This window comes from Solea solea, chromosome 3 (assembly GCF_958295425.1).
Source record: "Solea solea chromosome 3, fSolSol10.1, whole genome shotgun sequence".
NCBI classification, from domain to species: Eukaryota; Metazoa; Chordata; class Actinopteri; order Pleuronectiformes; family Soleidae; genus Solea; species Solea solea.
Window position 1 is genome coordinate 33,749,855 of NC_081136.1, and position 14,563 is coordinate 33,764,417.

At 42.0% G+C, this 14,563-nt stretch overlaps 1 protein-coding gene across 2 annotated transcripts in view; it reads left to right on the forward strand.

Annotated features, from left to right (window-relative positions):
• Nucleotides 1-14,563, forward strand: part of snd1 (staphylococcal nuclease and tudor domain containing 1) — a 167,813-nt gene that overhangs the window by 43,247 nt on the left and 110,003 nt on the right. For both annotated transcript variants that reach the window (XM_058625515.1, XM_058625514.1), the window contains exons 15-16: nt 2,360-2,501; nt 13,027-13,136. In XM_058625515.1, the coding sequence (XP_058481498.1) occupies nt 2,360-2,501; nt 13,027-13,136 (252 nt within the window). The remainder of the gene's footprint in view (nt 1-2,359; nt 2,502-13,026; nt 13,137-14,563) is intronic.

Sequence of the window (14,563 nt, forward strand, 5' to 3'; positions counted from 1 at the left end):
TCTTTTTTTTTTTTAAAAACAGAGTGGTCCAACACATTTCGGTTGTCGTGAGCATGCTCTTCAAGTTGCCGTTTAAAGTGTCACCAGCTTACATTTTAGTAGTAAAGCTCTTTAACACCAATAGGTGAGATGTTACACTCTCTCCAAAGTCCCACATTGTCGTCGACATAACCTCCCTGTGTGTTGTGTCAGCACGACAGATAAATTACTGAAGCCTGGAAAGATAATTATGGCAGGGAATTGTTGTGCTGACTGTGTAACTCCTATGACTCTCGGGGAGTTTTAGTGCATCTTATACTTATAAACCCCTGCCCCTTAACTAGCTAAATTGACCACATCCTATGTGTAGCAATGACTTGGGAGTAGTTGTGGGAGGAAGTGCTAAATAATTAATTTACTTTAATAACAAAGGGGGGTGAAAAAACCCCAATATACACCACACCCTGTTTCCAGCTGGAGATTTCGCACGTCTTACTCATTAAACTGCCCCAGTGACCCAGTAGAGGTTTGGGCATTATATCATGATGTGCATGTGTTTTACATGTGACATGCACATCAGCACCGAGGAGCCCCCGCTCTTTAATCCCACCCCCCCTCTTATTAGCACCATCCACTGTCAGTGATTTATGCCAGTTCTGCTGTATGTATGCAGCTGTATCCCCCCCCCCACCCCCCAGCTCTTAATGTTTCTGTCAGTTTTCAAAAAGGACACAGAGGATTTGCAGCACAGTCAAGGATTGCTGCCAGTCAATGCCATTAGGCGCGTATGTGCAGACACCCGCATGCACCAGTTGTTTGGCTAGGCTAATGTAATGAGCGTTGTTATAAAAGGACCAAAATAGCATCACTGCCTCCCACCCAACAAACATCCTCTCCCCCTTTGTGTCCTCTTTGCTTTTCCTTTGCTCCTCTGCGATAGTCACGCCTACGCAAAACTTTTACACATGCGACGGCGCATTCCCGCGCACTCGGAAATACACACGGCTATATGTCAGCATCCCTTAGCTCAGTGGTAAAGGTTTACAGAGAGGGACTGTGTACGTTAAGTGGGATGCAGACCCAAATAGAGCAGAGATGTGTTTATAAATGTATAGTGTAGGAGATGAACAGAGGTGACGGGAAGAGAGTGGATGGAGCACTTGACTCACCTCGTACCTTTAAAGGTTGCATAATGAGAACCCTCTCCTCTCGCATGTCTCTCTCTCTCTCTCTTATTTTTCTGAACCAAGTTAGACTGCACAGCCCACACACTGCAGGTGCACTGTATGTGTTGTGTGTACGAGGAAAGTGTTTTGTGTCTCCCACTCAAGGGACTATTTTGGACTGAAGTGGGCTGAGTTCAGGTGGTGCATCTAAAGCACATACTCTGCACTCAGTGTCATGAGTTTCACCGGTGATGTGTGCGCGTGTGTGTGTGTTGTAGACAGCCTCTCTCATTTTGCCTGATGTGTTTTGTGTTGGGAAAAACAACCTAATTTGAAATGTTTCCAATCAGTGTTCAGCAAGTTTTGGCTTTGTTCCAATCTGAACCCTCAAAGCGGTGTAACGTTTAAATATTCATTACATTTAAACCATTGTCAAATGAGATCACACAAATTTGAAGGTCAGGTGTAATAGTTGATCTGTTTTCAGATGAAGGATGCGGCATCTTGCATCACTTCTGTTTACGAACACCAAACGGAGGCAAGAATAATAACAACAACAACAAGTTTTTTTAAAACGTCTGTTTTCAGTATAAAACAACACGTTTCTGACTCAACTCTGTCTTTCGCTGTAGCCTTTGTTTTTCATCCCATGTCCACACTGCCAAACACACAGAGTACACTACTCCGTGACTCACTGGTCTATTGGGCCTACATACAAATGCGTGGAGTAGGTACATTACTAAATTTTGTAAAATAAAAAAAAAACACGTTTTATCGTTTGAGTCTTCCCTAGCAGCGCTACTTGAAAACACATGATTTAGCTTTGCTGGGCGCACCAATATGCTAGTGACTCACACTCGCCAAGAGAGGGATGGACGCAGGAAGAGAGAAAGAGAGAGCGAATTATTTTCGACTACATGAGGTTACCGACTTGACACTGAGAAGTGGCTCAGACTTCATTAGGCCAGACCAAGATTTAAAGATGTCTGGGAAAAAGCCCACAGATTCCGTCGTGAATAGAAATGCTTCGTCTATGCTTGTTTATTTTGGTAACTTTTCATTTGGCTGAAGTGATGTGTATACTCATTTCCAGCTTTATTTTTGTGATATTTTTGACCAATGGCAAATCACCAGAACCTGCCTTTGAATAAATATATCTTCTTAAAAAAAAAACTATATTTACCATTAAATGTCTTCCCTTTTTTGTTCATTAGGAGACACAGAAAGCCAAGCAGTTCCTGCCCTTCCTACAGAGGGCTGGCCGGTCAGAAGCTGTGGTAGAATATGTCTTCAGTGGCTCCCGCCTCAAGCTGTACATGCCCAAAGAAACCTGCCTCATCACATTCCTCCTTGCCGGTGGGTAACTCTCTCTCTTACTTTCCAGATGTGTAGGTCACTTCATTCAGAGTTGTCTGACTGACTCCCCCGTTGGGTCCGTTTTTAGGTCAGTTGCCTGGAAAATTCATTGAAAAAAAAATCCTTTGACATCAATTTCACAAATGGACAAAGTAGAGGTTGACCGATTCATCATTTTAGCTGATTAATAGGGTATTTGGCTCCAATAGTGGCTGATTGCTGCACTTTCTCCTCGTCAATGGCTAAGATCCAGTGCATGGGAGCTAGTGTGAGTGATGCGGGGTCCACAGTGTGTTGAGCTTAGAAGTGCATTCAATAAACCTCTTTCAATGATGGTTTTCTTCCCTTGGATGTGCAATTAGTCGGCTATAAGCTTTTCCTTATAGTCTGCAAAACAGACAAACAAATAAAAACAGATAGGGTCACTTAAGGTCAGGCAATACAATGATGTTCACAGAATGTTGGGTAGAGCAATACAGATGCCGAAAAAATAAAAGTACAATTAAGGTAAATATATAAATATTCGTCACTTCTGGTTTAGATAACATCTGCAGTTTTCCCAGTAATATTCACATTTCTTAGCTGCATGTCTCAGGGAAAAGGTAAATTGTTCCTTTTGTGTAAATTTCCTGTACTATTTCTATCCAGGCTCCGAGGTCAGCCATTTTCTAGTTATGGCTTTTTTGTTGCTTGCTAGTAATATTTGTAGCAAATATCTATCCCGTTATTAGCTTTTTCGTGGATCAAACTAATAACATTCAATCCGCTATTCGCCGACTTCTGTGCTAAAGTGTGTGAAATGTGTTGCCCGCTAGCAGAGAGCAACCGTAATGATGCACTGTGCGATACCTGCCAGTTCAGAGGTTAGCGCTTGAGCCCCTTTATCACACCTCTCAGCATTCAACCCTGACGGGGGCCAGAGGGCTGCCGTGTCTCTGGACCCACCGCATCCCCAACTCTCTTCTTACACACCGGGGTTGACGTGGAGCATATTTCCACTTTGACCTCGCCTCCACTCACCTGGCTCTCTGCCAACAAACTAGCAACAGCACCAAGGTGCTGGGAGGCTGTGATTAGTGTTTCAGCAGGTTCATCCACAGTGTATATACTTTTAAATAGTTAAAAAACAAAACAAAACACATTACTTGTTCCAAGCTCTTTCTTTCGTAAAGTATCGGAGAAGGTCATGTAGTGAAAACTTGATACCTTCTCAGAATGTAAAGTTGTTTCATTTAGCATTCAGTAGGTGTCAGTTTTTCCTGCCTGATGCTACCAAAGGATGTTTGTGTTCTGCTGGATATGAAGTACAGGGACATTGAGGACAGACACTTGACTGAATTGATAACAAATAGAACGGCAGCAGCTCGTCAGTTAGTCACTTGAGTGATATAATTCCCCAACAATTGTTGATAAAACACAACTAATTAAATCCAAATCATGTGCCGTTATAACAGACATCAAACCAATTGTTTGGGGCTTTTGAGTCTTTTATTTTTAAGTATGAGAAAACAACTCCTGTTTAGTCTGGGGCAAGATGCAGATGGGATGAATTGCACAGTATTTGATAGCAGGTCCAGTCATTTATTTCCACTCCGCGGCTGTGTTGACAGTTTGCGCTAGTAATAAAAACACAGAGACTGTATCTTGGCAGCCAACAATGATTTGCACATCGTCTTGGATCATGGGGAATGGCAAGAGTGTGCATTCCATCCACAGCAGACGATCCTCTTTTGTTTCTGTTGAAATGAAAATGTTTCAAATCCATTTCAGTCAGACGTTTGCCCGCCAAAGAGTTCCCTTCATTTCCAGTTGAATGAGCATCATATACTTCTGACAAACACTCATATTCGGTGTAATTATGCGCGGCAGAATTGTTGAAGCGTTCAATAATTTCATAATTCACTTCTGATTGTCTTTGCTTTTCACCGATGTTTCTTGTAATTAACATTTTTTTCTGCCTGCCGCCTGCAACCCGAGCTGTTGACATGACCCCGTGCAAATTAGAACACAGCATATAGAACCATATGGGGTTTTTATAGCACTGATTTACATTTGACAATCGCCTCTTAATGAGATTGCTTAGTGCAGACACTTATGTTCAGGATGTAAGTTATACGCGAGATGGTGTTGACATATTATTCTCTTTCGAACGGATTTTATTCAATCAGAGGATATTAGCAAATCGTAAGAAGCACATTAGAGCTGATGGCCCTCGTGCACATTTGATTATTGGTTGTCCCCGGAAGAAAAAATTAATCTGCAGGAAATTGGATGACACGTATTGTCTGCAATATAAACATTAGGCTGCATTAGCGCTGATTGATACAAAGGATCCTGTTTCCTATTTTCTCCAATTTTAACTTCCATTCTTATTATGCTGCGCTGTAATATTTGAAGAGCTTGTGTTTGTGTGTGTGTGTGTGTATGTGTGTTTACTTTATTGTCCTTTTTTCCTGGAGACTGAATGTTTATGAGATAAGACGACATGTCTGGTGGGCCCTGACCTCAGTGTTTCTCTGCATCTGTGTCGCCGTATGTTTGGCTTCCTGTATCTGATAGCTGATGTTAAAGGCTTATCCATACATGAAATGAAGTCTACGGGCCCTTTTATCTGTCTACCTGTAATCTTGATGTGCCTCCTATCTCCTCCCTCTTCCTCTTCCTCTTCCCACGAACCTGACAAAGTTATCTTCCCGTGTTTTATTTGGCCATCCGCGCCACAGGGCCTGTTTATTATGACACACGTGTGATAAATTGGCTGTGTATGAAATAGCAGAAGCTCTTTGGTCCATTCTTCTTAATCCTATTCCATATCGCTGACAAATAATGAGGTGTGTTGTTTTTTTATGATACTGCCTGCGTTGCACTTTAAAATTAGACAGGACTTTTTTTTCCCTATGTCCTGCACAGTTGAATAATTGTGAAGCTTCTCTTTTTAAAATAGGTTTTGCTTAAGGTATATTGACTCAAAACGCCTACGTAATGAATTATGCGACATAGCACTAATGGTTATAGAGAAGTAAGCTCCCATTTGTATACGAAGTGAAGTCTCTTCATTACTTACGATCGCCTCATTAATTCACGTTAAAGGATGTTTTCTTAAGATGAACTCTCTTGTTTAGTAATCCCTATACGTGTAAATATTGACTATATGCAGTCAAATGGAAAATGCATATTAAAATGACACCGCTGTTCAAGCAGGTCTTGCATTAATCGTGTTAATGTTAGCCGTGCTTTCTTTATACTTAGCCATGGGATGCTACTGCAAACAGTTAATGATCTCAAGGCGTTAAGTGGTTTTATGCCGCACGGGTTGCAAATTGAATGCATTTTCCTTCACAAATAGTTCAGTGGGTTAACAAACACTGTCAGCCAGCTGTTAGAATTAAATAATATCAACACTTCGGTTTATTTTGTGGCGTTTATGTAGGAAATACAAAGAGCAAATGTGGCCTAATTAAACTGTGAGGCTGTTGAATTAAAAACAACAAAAAAAAACTGTCAGTCATACACCTCAACTTTCTGTACCCTTTCTTGAATTTACCTCGATGGATAAAGGGATAAAGACAGCGCATCGAGATAAACAGACGTGAGGAAACAAAAGAGTTTCATGCGAAGCGTCTGCTTCAAAGACCTTTCCTCTCCTCCCACATCGCCTTTGCTTCCCTTCTTCTATACGTGTTTGATAAAGGGTAAAGGCGTCGTCCCGCTCCTGAAAGGAAAAGGTGGGGTTTAGCATGAGAAAGGGATTTGGGAGTGTATGTATAGATGGATGATGAAAGGAGTGGTAGGTGAAATAAGGAGCATACAGGCAGAAAGGATAGATGAGGAATAAAGGCGAGGATGCCCGTCGAAGCTAACGAGGGCACCGTGCAGTGAAAGGGTTGTAAACGTTTACTGGCTCCAGAGTTTCTGATGGAGGCTGCAGCAGGTGAAGTGTACTTAAAAAGTAACTTAGAAAGGTGTGTTGAGTAGCAGTTTGTCAAAAAAAGACGGAACACACAAAGATTTACAGTGTCAGGAAGAGGCGCGGGCCATTTTACTGTGAGTGGCTGTGTCATGTATCTAACTTTTTATGTCTGATGTGAGTGTGTGTATGTATATAAACCCGTGTGCTGGTAAACTTCCGGCTGTGCACGAGTACAGGAGACGGAAAGACTTGTGCTCTAAAAATATATCCGTGACAAAGAAAAGTAAGTTTAACATAGTTGCTGGTGAGAAAGTTTCCAAATAAAATGTTATTGTCCTGCACCATATCGGTGTCCTTGTTTGAGACGGCGGAAATGCGAGTAAGGGGCAGGTTGGCAGGATGTTTGCAGGCCTTGGGACACATTTTAAGGTCTGCCACGTCATAAAGTTGCTGGTGAGGAAGGAATAATAACTTTGGATAATAAGACTTTATTGGTGTTAAATTTACTGCATTCAGAGTTGTAATCTTGAACCTAAACATAGGCTTATGGGCTGCATCAGCCTACATACAAATCAGTCACCCGCCATAAACCCGGCACGCTACTTCACGAGGAGGACGCACTCGAGCTGGAGCTCGGGAAATATGCTCGTCTCTAAGCTTCAGCTATATTTCACTTTAATAAATTACCCACCAGGAGTTTCAGTGCATGAGTGCCTGCCTGTCTGTCAGTGAAGGTTGGTCACAACTGTGTGATTCAGTGAATTGGGGTCACAAGAAAACGGCAGCTTTACCAAACACTTGTCACGAGATGTTTTTTTTTTTTTTTTTAAATGTAGGGTCTGTAATTTGTTTTGGAAACACTTTATCTCATTGAAAACCCTCTTCACTTCCTAAGAGCCATCAATAACGGCAGTGGCTGTAGAACTGTGATAAACTAAATTTTATTTTTATTTTTTGAACCACGTGGAACAATAGGCTGGAGTGGCTGCTCCTGCCTACCTGTGCAGTCTTCACAACGAGCCAGAGAAGCACACAATCCTCAGGCAGAGATAATAGCCACAGGCTGGCAGGTCATGGAAGACTTCCAATGTTTTTTGTGGGGGGGCAGAGCTTTGAGGAGGTCGGATGTATTTGTTACACTGGTTACAGACGTTTCAAAGCTCCGGATCATACCCCGCACGTCTGTGTATCTGCAGAGGTCGGCAAGAGTCTATGGGATGTAACTACCGCCTTCTGCCGATGTCACTCAGGGGTCAAACGCCTCTGCAGTGCTCACAAGACCTCACAAGACCCCAGTGAATATGCTAATTTTGTATTTTTGCGCACATTAGTCAACCGGTCATTAGAGTTAACCCTTAGCCTTATGGTTTTTAGCAATCCTTACATTTTAAAAACTTTAGGCAGTGTTCAGTATTATTTATTCCATCAATAGGAGTAGGAGTTTACTTTTGCAAAATAAAATATGCAAAATATTAACCACCACTCTCACCGTTATCAGTGCTATTTTCTTTTCCTCAGTCATTTTCTATCTGGCACGTCCATGACCACAGGGCAGGACGACCACTAGTAATGGAAATAATTAGGTTTAGTCAATTACCTTTTTAGAAGCTTCACCTGGATTTTTAAAAAATCCTGGGGATACTGTAAGTGGTAAATTGTGTGATAGAGGCCAAAGAAGACAGTAACCATGGACACCTGTTTGACATTATTTAAGTAAGTCAGCCACTACCTACCCGTGTTCGATATCACGCAAATAATATACGGACAAACAAAAGAGGGTGAAAACGCGAGGTTGAGTACGCAAGAGTGAAATGCTAGTCTGACACTGAGCCTCATTTAGAATGAACCGATCGTCTGGCATATACGCTAAAATGCACACATGATCATTTAAAAGACGTGGAAGAAATCTAGGGCTGATTAATCTGTTGATTATTTCTTATTTTACGATTAATCGATTATTAATCAGATGAAATGAACTAACTACGAACGTACCGTGAATCTCCTCCACCCATGGCTCCAACATGCTTCCCCTTAGGTGCTCATGCAGCGATGTTGATCAGCTGTGCACATTTCGCACCTAACACTGGAAAAAGGAAGGCGCTCCGTACTTTTGATGACTTGGGTCGTACATTTTTCTCTCTGCTGTGTCCGTGGCATTGGTTCTCCTCTTCTTTTTACGGCGGTCGGCGTCCAGCTTAATGGCGCTTACTGCCCCACATTAGGGGGTAGCAACTGTATGTGTAGTAACGTAGACCCAACTAATTGATTATTAAATTAGTGGCCAGCTATTTTAATAATGGATTAGTTGTTGCAGCCCTAAAGAAATCCCGATCGTTTTTTTTTTTTTTTGTGCGTGTGTGTGATAAATTAAGTCTTTGTCAGGGATTTCTAGAAACGTGCTTTTCTCTCACTTCTGTGGGGAAGTGGATGCAGGCAGCGCTTCCCCAACTCCTGTTTGAGGTAATGAGGCCTAACATTTGAGAGCTGAAGTGAGATGATGGTGAGGCAGAGGGATGGATTGAGAGGATAAAAGCAAGGGATGTTTGTACAATCCTGGGATTTCTTCCTTACAGCACAGCTCACTGCCTCTCTGCCTACAATTTACTCGTCTACCTCCGTCACCCCTTCTCTCACCTTTTTTGACGCCTACCTGCTTCTTCTCCTATGTGAGGAAAAACTATTAGACTTGTTCTGACACAAACTGTACGTCTCCTCAGCTTTTACTTTTTCTTTTCTCCCTCTATTGCGAGTAAGTTTCAGTATGGAAGCCTGTAATGTGGATATTTTTTTGCTTAAATTGCAGCAATGACACAGCAATTCACAGAAGCCACACATTAGCACGTTTTCTCCTCCAGACTCATCCCTACAAGATGTAGCTCATTTTCTCTGCTCGCTTTAGCAGAGGAGGAGAGGTCGACTCAATTCTGTTCCCCGCTGTTGGGTCAACCGAAAACACAGTCACTTACTAAATTTAAAAAATATCAGAAAACCACTTGGGAGAAATGTATGCTTATGAATACGTCCAGTTTTGGTCTGCGAGTAGAATTAGCACTAGTGACTTGGATACTTACAAAGAGTAGCTTCTCTTACACTCTTAATAGTATTAAGCACATTATTTATAATATAAACATTTTGAGATTTTAAATGTGAAAGTTGATGCCTGCTAATATGTTATAAATAAGGAACGAAAAGGACTAAAGCTTGCGTGTTTGGGTGTGCACGCTTGAGCAAGGAAGGTTTGTGTTTGAGCCGAGGGAGCAGGCAGTATTTCATCAGGCGTGTGGCTCACCCCGAGCCACAGATTAAAACGTTACATCTTCTCCACGGGGCCTCGCTGCCCATTTCTGATCCGCGGCTTTGCAGCCTGACGGAACGCGGGGAGGCGGAGAGACACACAACCGCGGCGTTATTAAATGAGACGCTTGATAGATTGTCGTCTTTTATGGAGTTGGTGTGCGGAATTTAATATTAATCGACGTTCTTTTTATTTAATCTGTTTATTCAGTTGTGCGTTCATTTGTTTGTTCAGCCATTTCAAACTCCTGTGTTTTTAAAACAAAACAAGAATACCAGGCCTATGATGCTCGACAGCTGCAGCGGTGTGTTTACTTATGTGTGGATCGCGTCAGAAGTGATCGGCTGCGATCTTGTTTCTCTCCGATATTAGATAAGAAGGACATCCTGTAGTTTACCTCAGATGTTTATCTCAGTGTCAGGAATGAGTTATGAATCTCGGTGCAGGTTAAAATTGCCTGCATTAAGTGACTGTCTGGCCTGGTTTGAGTGAAGCAGGGATAAGAGTTGGTGTGTGTGTGAGAGTGCCACAGGATATTGAGTGCACTTAGAAAGGCTGTAAGTCATTCAAAGAGTCATTGTGCTTTTGATTTCAGTTATGGACGTATAGCTTGACTTATTCTTTAAGATGATTACGTTAGTATTTGACCCGTTAAACTTCCTTTCTCAGTTTATAATCATATAGCGTTTTCTTTTTGAGGCATTTTAGTTTGGGTTGGGTGTGCTCGCTTCCGTGGCCCTTCCTTTAAAGCCATTCGAGTCATTGTACTGAATGTCTTATACAAATTCTCTGCGTATGACTTCCTTGTAGGCTTTCATGTGAATTATGCAGAGGGAGAAACACAGTTCCAGCCCTCATTATAACCCCCGAACAACCCAAGCAGAAACTCAAATATCTCCCTCTCAGCAATTACTTTAAACGCCACCTTGGCTAACAGTAACCTCCGCTGCTGCTGCTGCTGCTGCTGCTGCTGCTGCTGTTGCTGTTGCTGTTCCTCTCGTGTCCTTTTCATTTCCTTTGTCGGTTAAAAAAAAACAAACAAAAAAACTGTTAACAGACTGGGAGTTATTTATTATTCTTTTAGAGGAAATATACAGTCCAGTTTTATTAAATAGTGGCTCTATGGTCTATTCTTCTCTTTATCTGGGTGCTCTTGTAGGCATAGTGTCCCACATGGAATCCCTGTCCTGGTCCACTTCTATAAATACTTTTTTAGATGATCTCACCATCAGTGTCTTCTCCTCTTCCTCTTCTCCTGGTATTCAAGAAGGTTTTTTTTGCTGAATATTTGCATATAGAAAACTTCATATATCAGGGTATCAGCAACTGTAATTACATTACATTACATGTCATTTAGCAGACTTATAAGGGAATTGAGTACAATCAGCATACATATATCAGCATATATATATATATATATATATATATATACATACATACATACATACATACATACATACATACACACACACACACACACACATACACATACACACACACCATGCTGTAGCATAATAGTGACCAAGAAGAGAGTGGAACTAGAATAACATTTAAGATGCAGTGATGAGGTGCATAAAGTTCAGGGTAAAGTAGCGATTTCCATGAATGCGATTTGGTTTTAAAGTTTTAGTGCGTTACACTGAACACTTATGTCTTCCAGGCGGTTGACTCAACAGTTTTTCACGATGCTTGGGTGCAGATTGTCCCGTGGCCTCAATTCACCCTGCTGGGTCATTTTCACTTTTTCTGCCAGAGCGAATTACGCTGATGTCTCCTGTTCCTGTTCTTGTAAATGGGACAGTAGACAGAAGTGTGCTCACAGGAAATGAATACTGTACAAACGCACCAAATACAAGAGTTTGTCGTTTCCTGCATCACTGTAGGAAGCAAATCCATTTATCGCTCTTGGCTGGTTTTGGTAGTGGGAGCTAATCATCTGAAGAAGACTGAAACTTAAGTTTTTTGTCTGATAGACCAATTATGGACCTTTTCCTGGCTCGCCTTACCTCGGCACGGTTTAGATTGTGTTTCCACTTCAAAATAGTACCAACTCAATGTGGGCGGAGTCACCACTGCACGGCTGCATGCAACTGTGGTGACTTCATTTTACACGCGACGCACACACAGACGAGTGACTTGTAAAGCAGTTGTTGCCAGTGTCACTGAATCATTAGAATTGGTTAATTAAAACTCTTTGTTCAGTACTTCCTCCATGACCGGAGCACAGACTCTGTCTGACAGACCGCACCAGGTACACTGTGTCCCTGATTAATGTCACAGAACAGTACTGCTGCGTTTATGAGTTCCAAGATCCAGTCAAACATCTTATTTAACTGAAACTGTCACAATCTGAGGAGAAAAGAATGCGTTTTTAAACATGTGCACGTGTATTTCAAGCACTTACGTCGACCATTGGGCCGTCTTACTAGCAGGGAAAACAGACATGATGATTAGATTACTCGGCTTAAGTGCAAGCTCACACCAACATGTCTGCGTTAACAACTTAAACTTGTATAACTTCTGCATTTGTATTCTTTTCATATCCAGTGTCTTTTTGTCTGTGCATTGTGGCTCACATACGAGAGCATACTGTACTAAACTCTTACAGGGAATAAGAGACTAAAGTAATGATTCCAGAATGAAACTAGGTGTGTTCTTTTAGCAGACGCTGCACATCCCATATCCATAAAAGATTTACAGGGAGTTTAAGTTCAGAACTTACACTGCCTGTAAGTCTTTTTATTCACACACCAGTTATATTCACTTTTAGCAGCAGTAATTCTCTTTTGCATATTTTTTCTGGTCTACATCTTCTTTTTATCAGAGTGTTTATTTTTTAACAGGATTAACATGTAGAAGTTTGACAGTCTCACATTTCCTTTATTCCCACTCTTTTCTTTTTTTCCCCACCACCTCTGCCCCGAGGCTTATCCAATCCTACCTAAACTCAATGAAAGGGGCTCTGAAGATCTATCAGACTCCATTTCACAGGGCCCCAAAGACACAAATAAGACTTGTTATTCAGTGGGAGCACTTTCCACACAAGTATGTTGTGAATGCAGACTTGGTCCCTGGTTCTTTTGGTGCAAAGGAGCGTTGATTGGTTCACTTAATGACGTGCATTTGTGAAGCAGTGATTTTGAGAATGTTTCTGCGATCACTAATGGCGCTTTTCCAGGTACTGTAACAATGGAGTCGTGCCGTGCTGTGCTGTGCTGGAACAGTATAGTGGAAACACTTTCCAGATCCATGTCTTGTGGCGTTTTATAACTTCTTTATAACTCTTCCCGCAATCATGCCGTGTTTATTTGTGTGTCTAGGTATTGAATGTCCACGCAGTTCCAGGAATTTGCCTGGGGGCATGCAGGTGGCTGAACCCTTCAGCGACGAGGCCATGCTGTTCACCAAAGAGCTGGTGCTGCAGAGGGAGGTAAGAACTATAACAGGACACTCTGGCCCTCCGTTTTTATTGTTTTCTCTCATTGTTTCACTGCTGCAGAACTCTTGGGTGCGAGTTTCCAGCACAAAACCCAGGCTGGCAACTCACACTGCTTTCTTTTTTTTTTCTCTGCTACTTTGGCACCGACTTTGCTGCATACGACTTTCACACAGTGCAGGTTGAGCTTGATTTGTATGTAAAAATCACACGGAAATCAATTATACATGGAATACAACATGCTGATGATCACGGCAGCCATTTACACAGCATGCAGTCTCCCTGTGTTTTTGTGTGGCTGCTACATCGTGAAGATGCACTGATTATTCTCATGTTTGATCTCAACATTTGATGTATATATATATGCACTTAAACACAAGTAAATACATAATTAAAAAGATGGTGTTTTACATAGATTATAGTTTTTTCTTCAAGACGTTTGTTTCTGAGAAAATGTCCAGAGACTTTTCTGCACATAGATCTACGCAAAAATACAAAACGCACACATTTTCTTTGAACAAATGATCTTAAGACCCGACGTTTTGTTTGACGTGGCAGGAAATCCACTCGACATCTGACAGAATTAATGCGGCACTTTGAAATATCTCCCCCCAAAAAATCCGTACAAAAGTGGACACAGTCATAAAGACTGCACTCGTGTGTGTGTGTGTGTGTGTGCGTGCACGTGTCGTGTATAAAAACCTGCCCGCCTGCTCCCAGTTTGTGGAAAGCTCACCTGATAGCAGATCGGTGCACTTGGGCTTTAGCAAACTCCATCCACAGTCTGCCTGTTCATTCACATGCTAATAGGTTTTCATAAGAAGCAGTGAATGGACCAAAGCCATGATGGAACCAGCTATAATCCTGCCACCACTTATCCAGGCCACACACTCCTTCTGTCTCCACCCCCCCACCACCCCGCCCCTCTACTTCCCCCTCTTCTCATCCTTTTTAAAGGACCTTTTCCTGTGCAGGGTGGCTGACTTCACTGTCCTCTGGTGTTTAATTGTCATGGAAATGTAGCCTTGGCCTGAGATGGAGGTGAGCTAGTGTAAAAGCCAGTGTAGAGTCCGTGTGTGTGTGTGTGAAGGCCAGTAATAGACTCCATTCAGACCTGGTATCGACATCCGTCCTCCGTGTTTGCGACAATCGGAATTGAAAATCAAAAAAGAAGTCATGTAGTAAATGCTCCCTGACTCAGTGCAGATTTGTGTTAGTGTATGCACATCGATGAAACATCCATAAAAGTTCACAACACACATGGTCCTCGGGCGTTTTCTCTACTCGGATCAAATTAAGGATTCGTTATCACGCCTGTAAACCTCCTCTGTCCACACACACGAACCGACGCACACACTCACACGATACACATTTTCTCCCTTGCCAGTCACTAGTGTTGTCAGCAAGTTTTTTCACAGGTA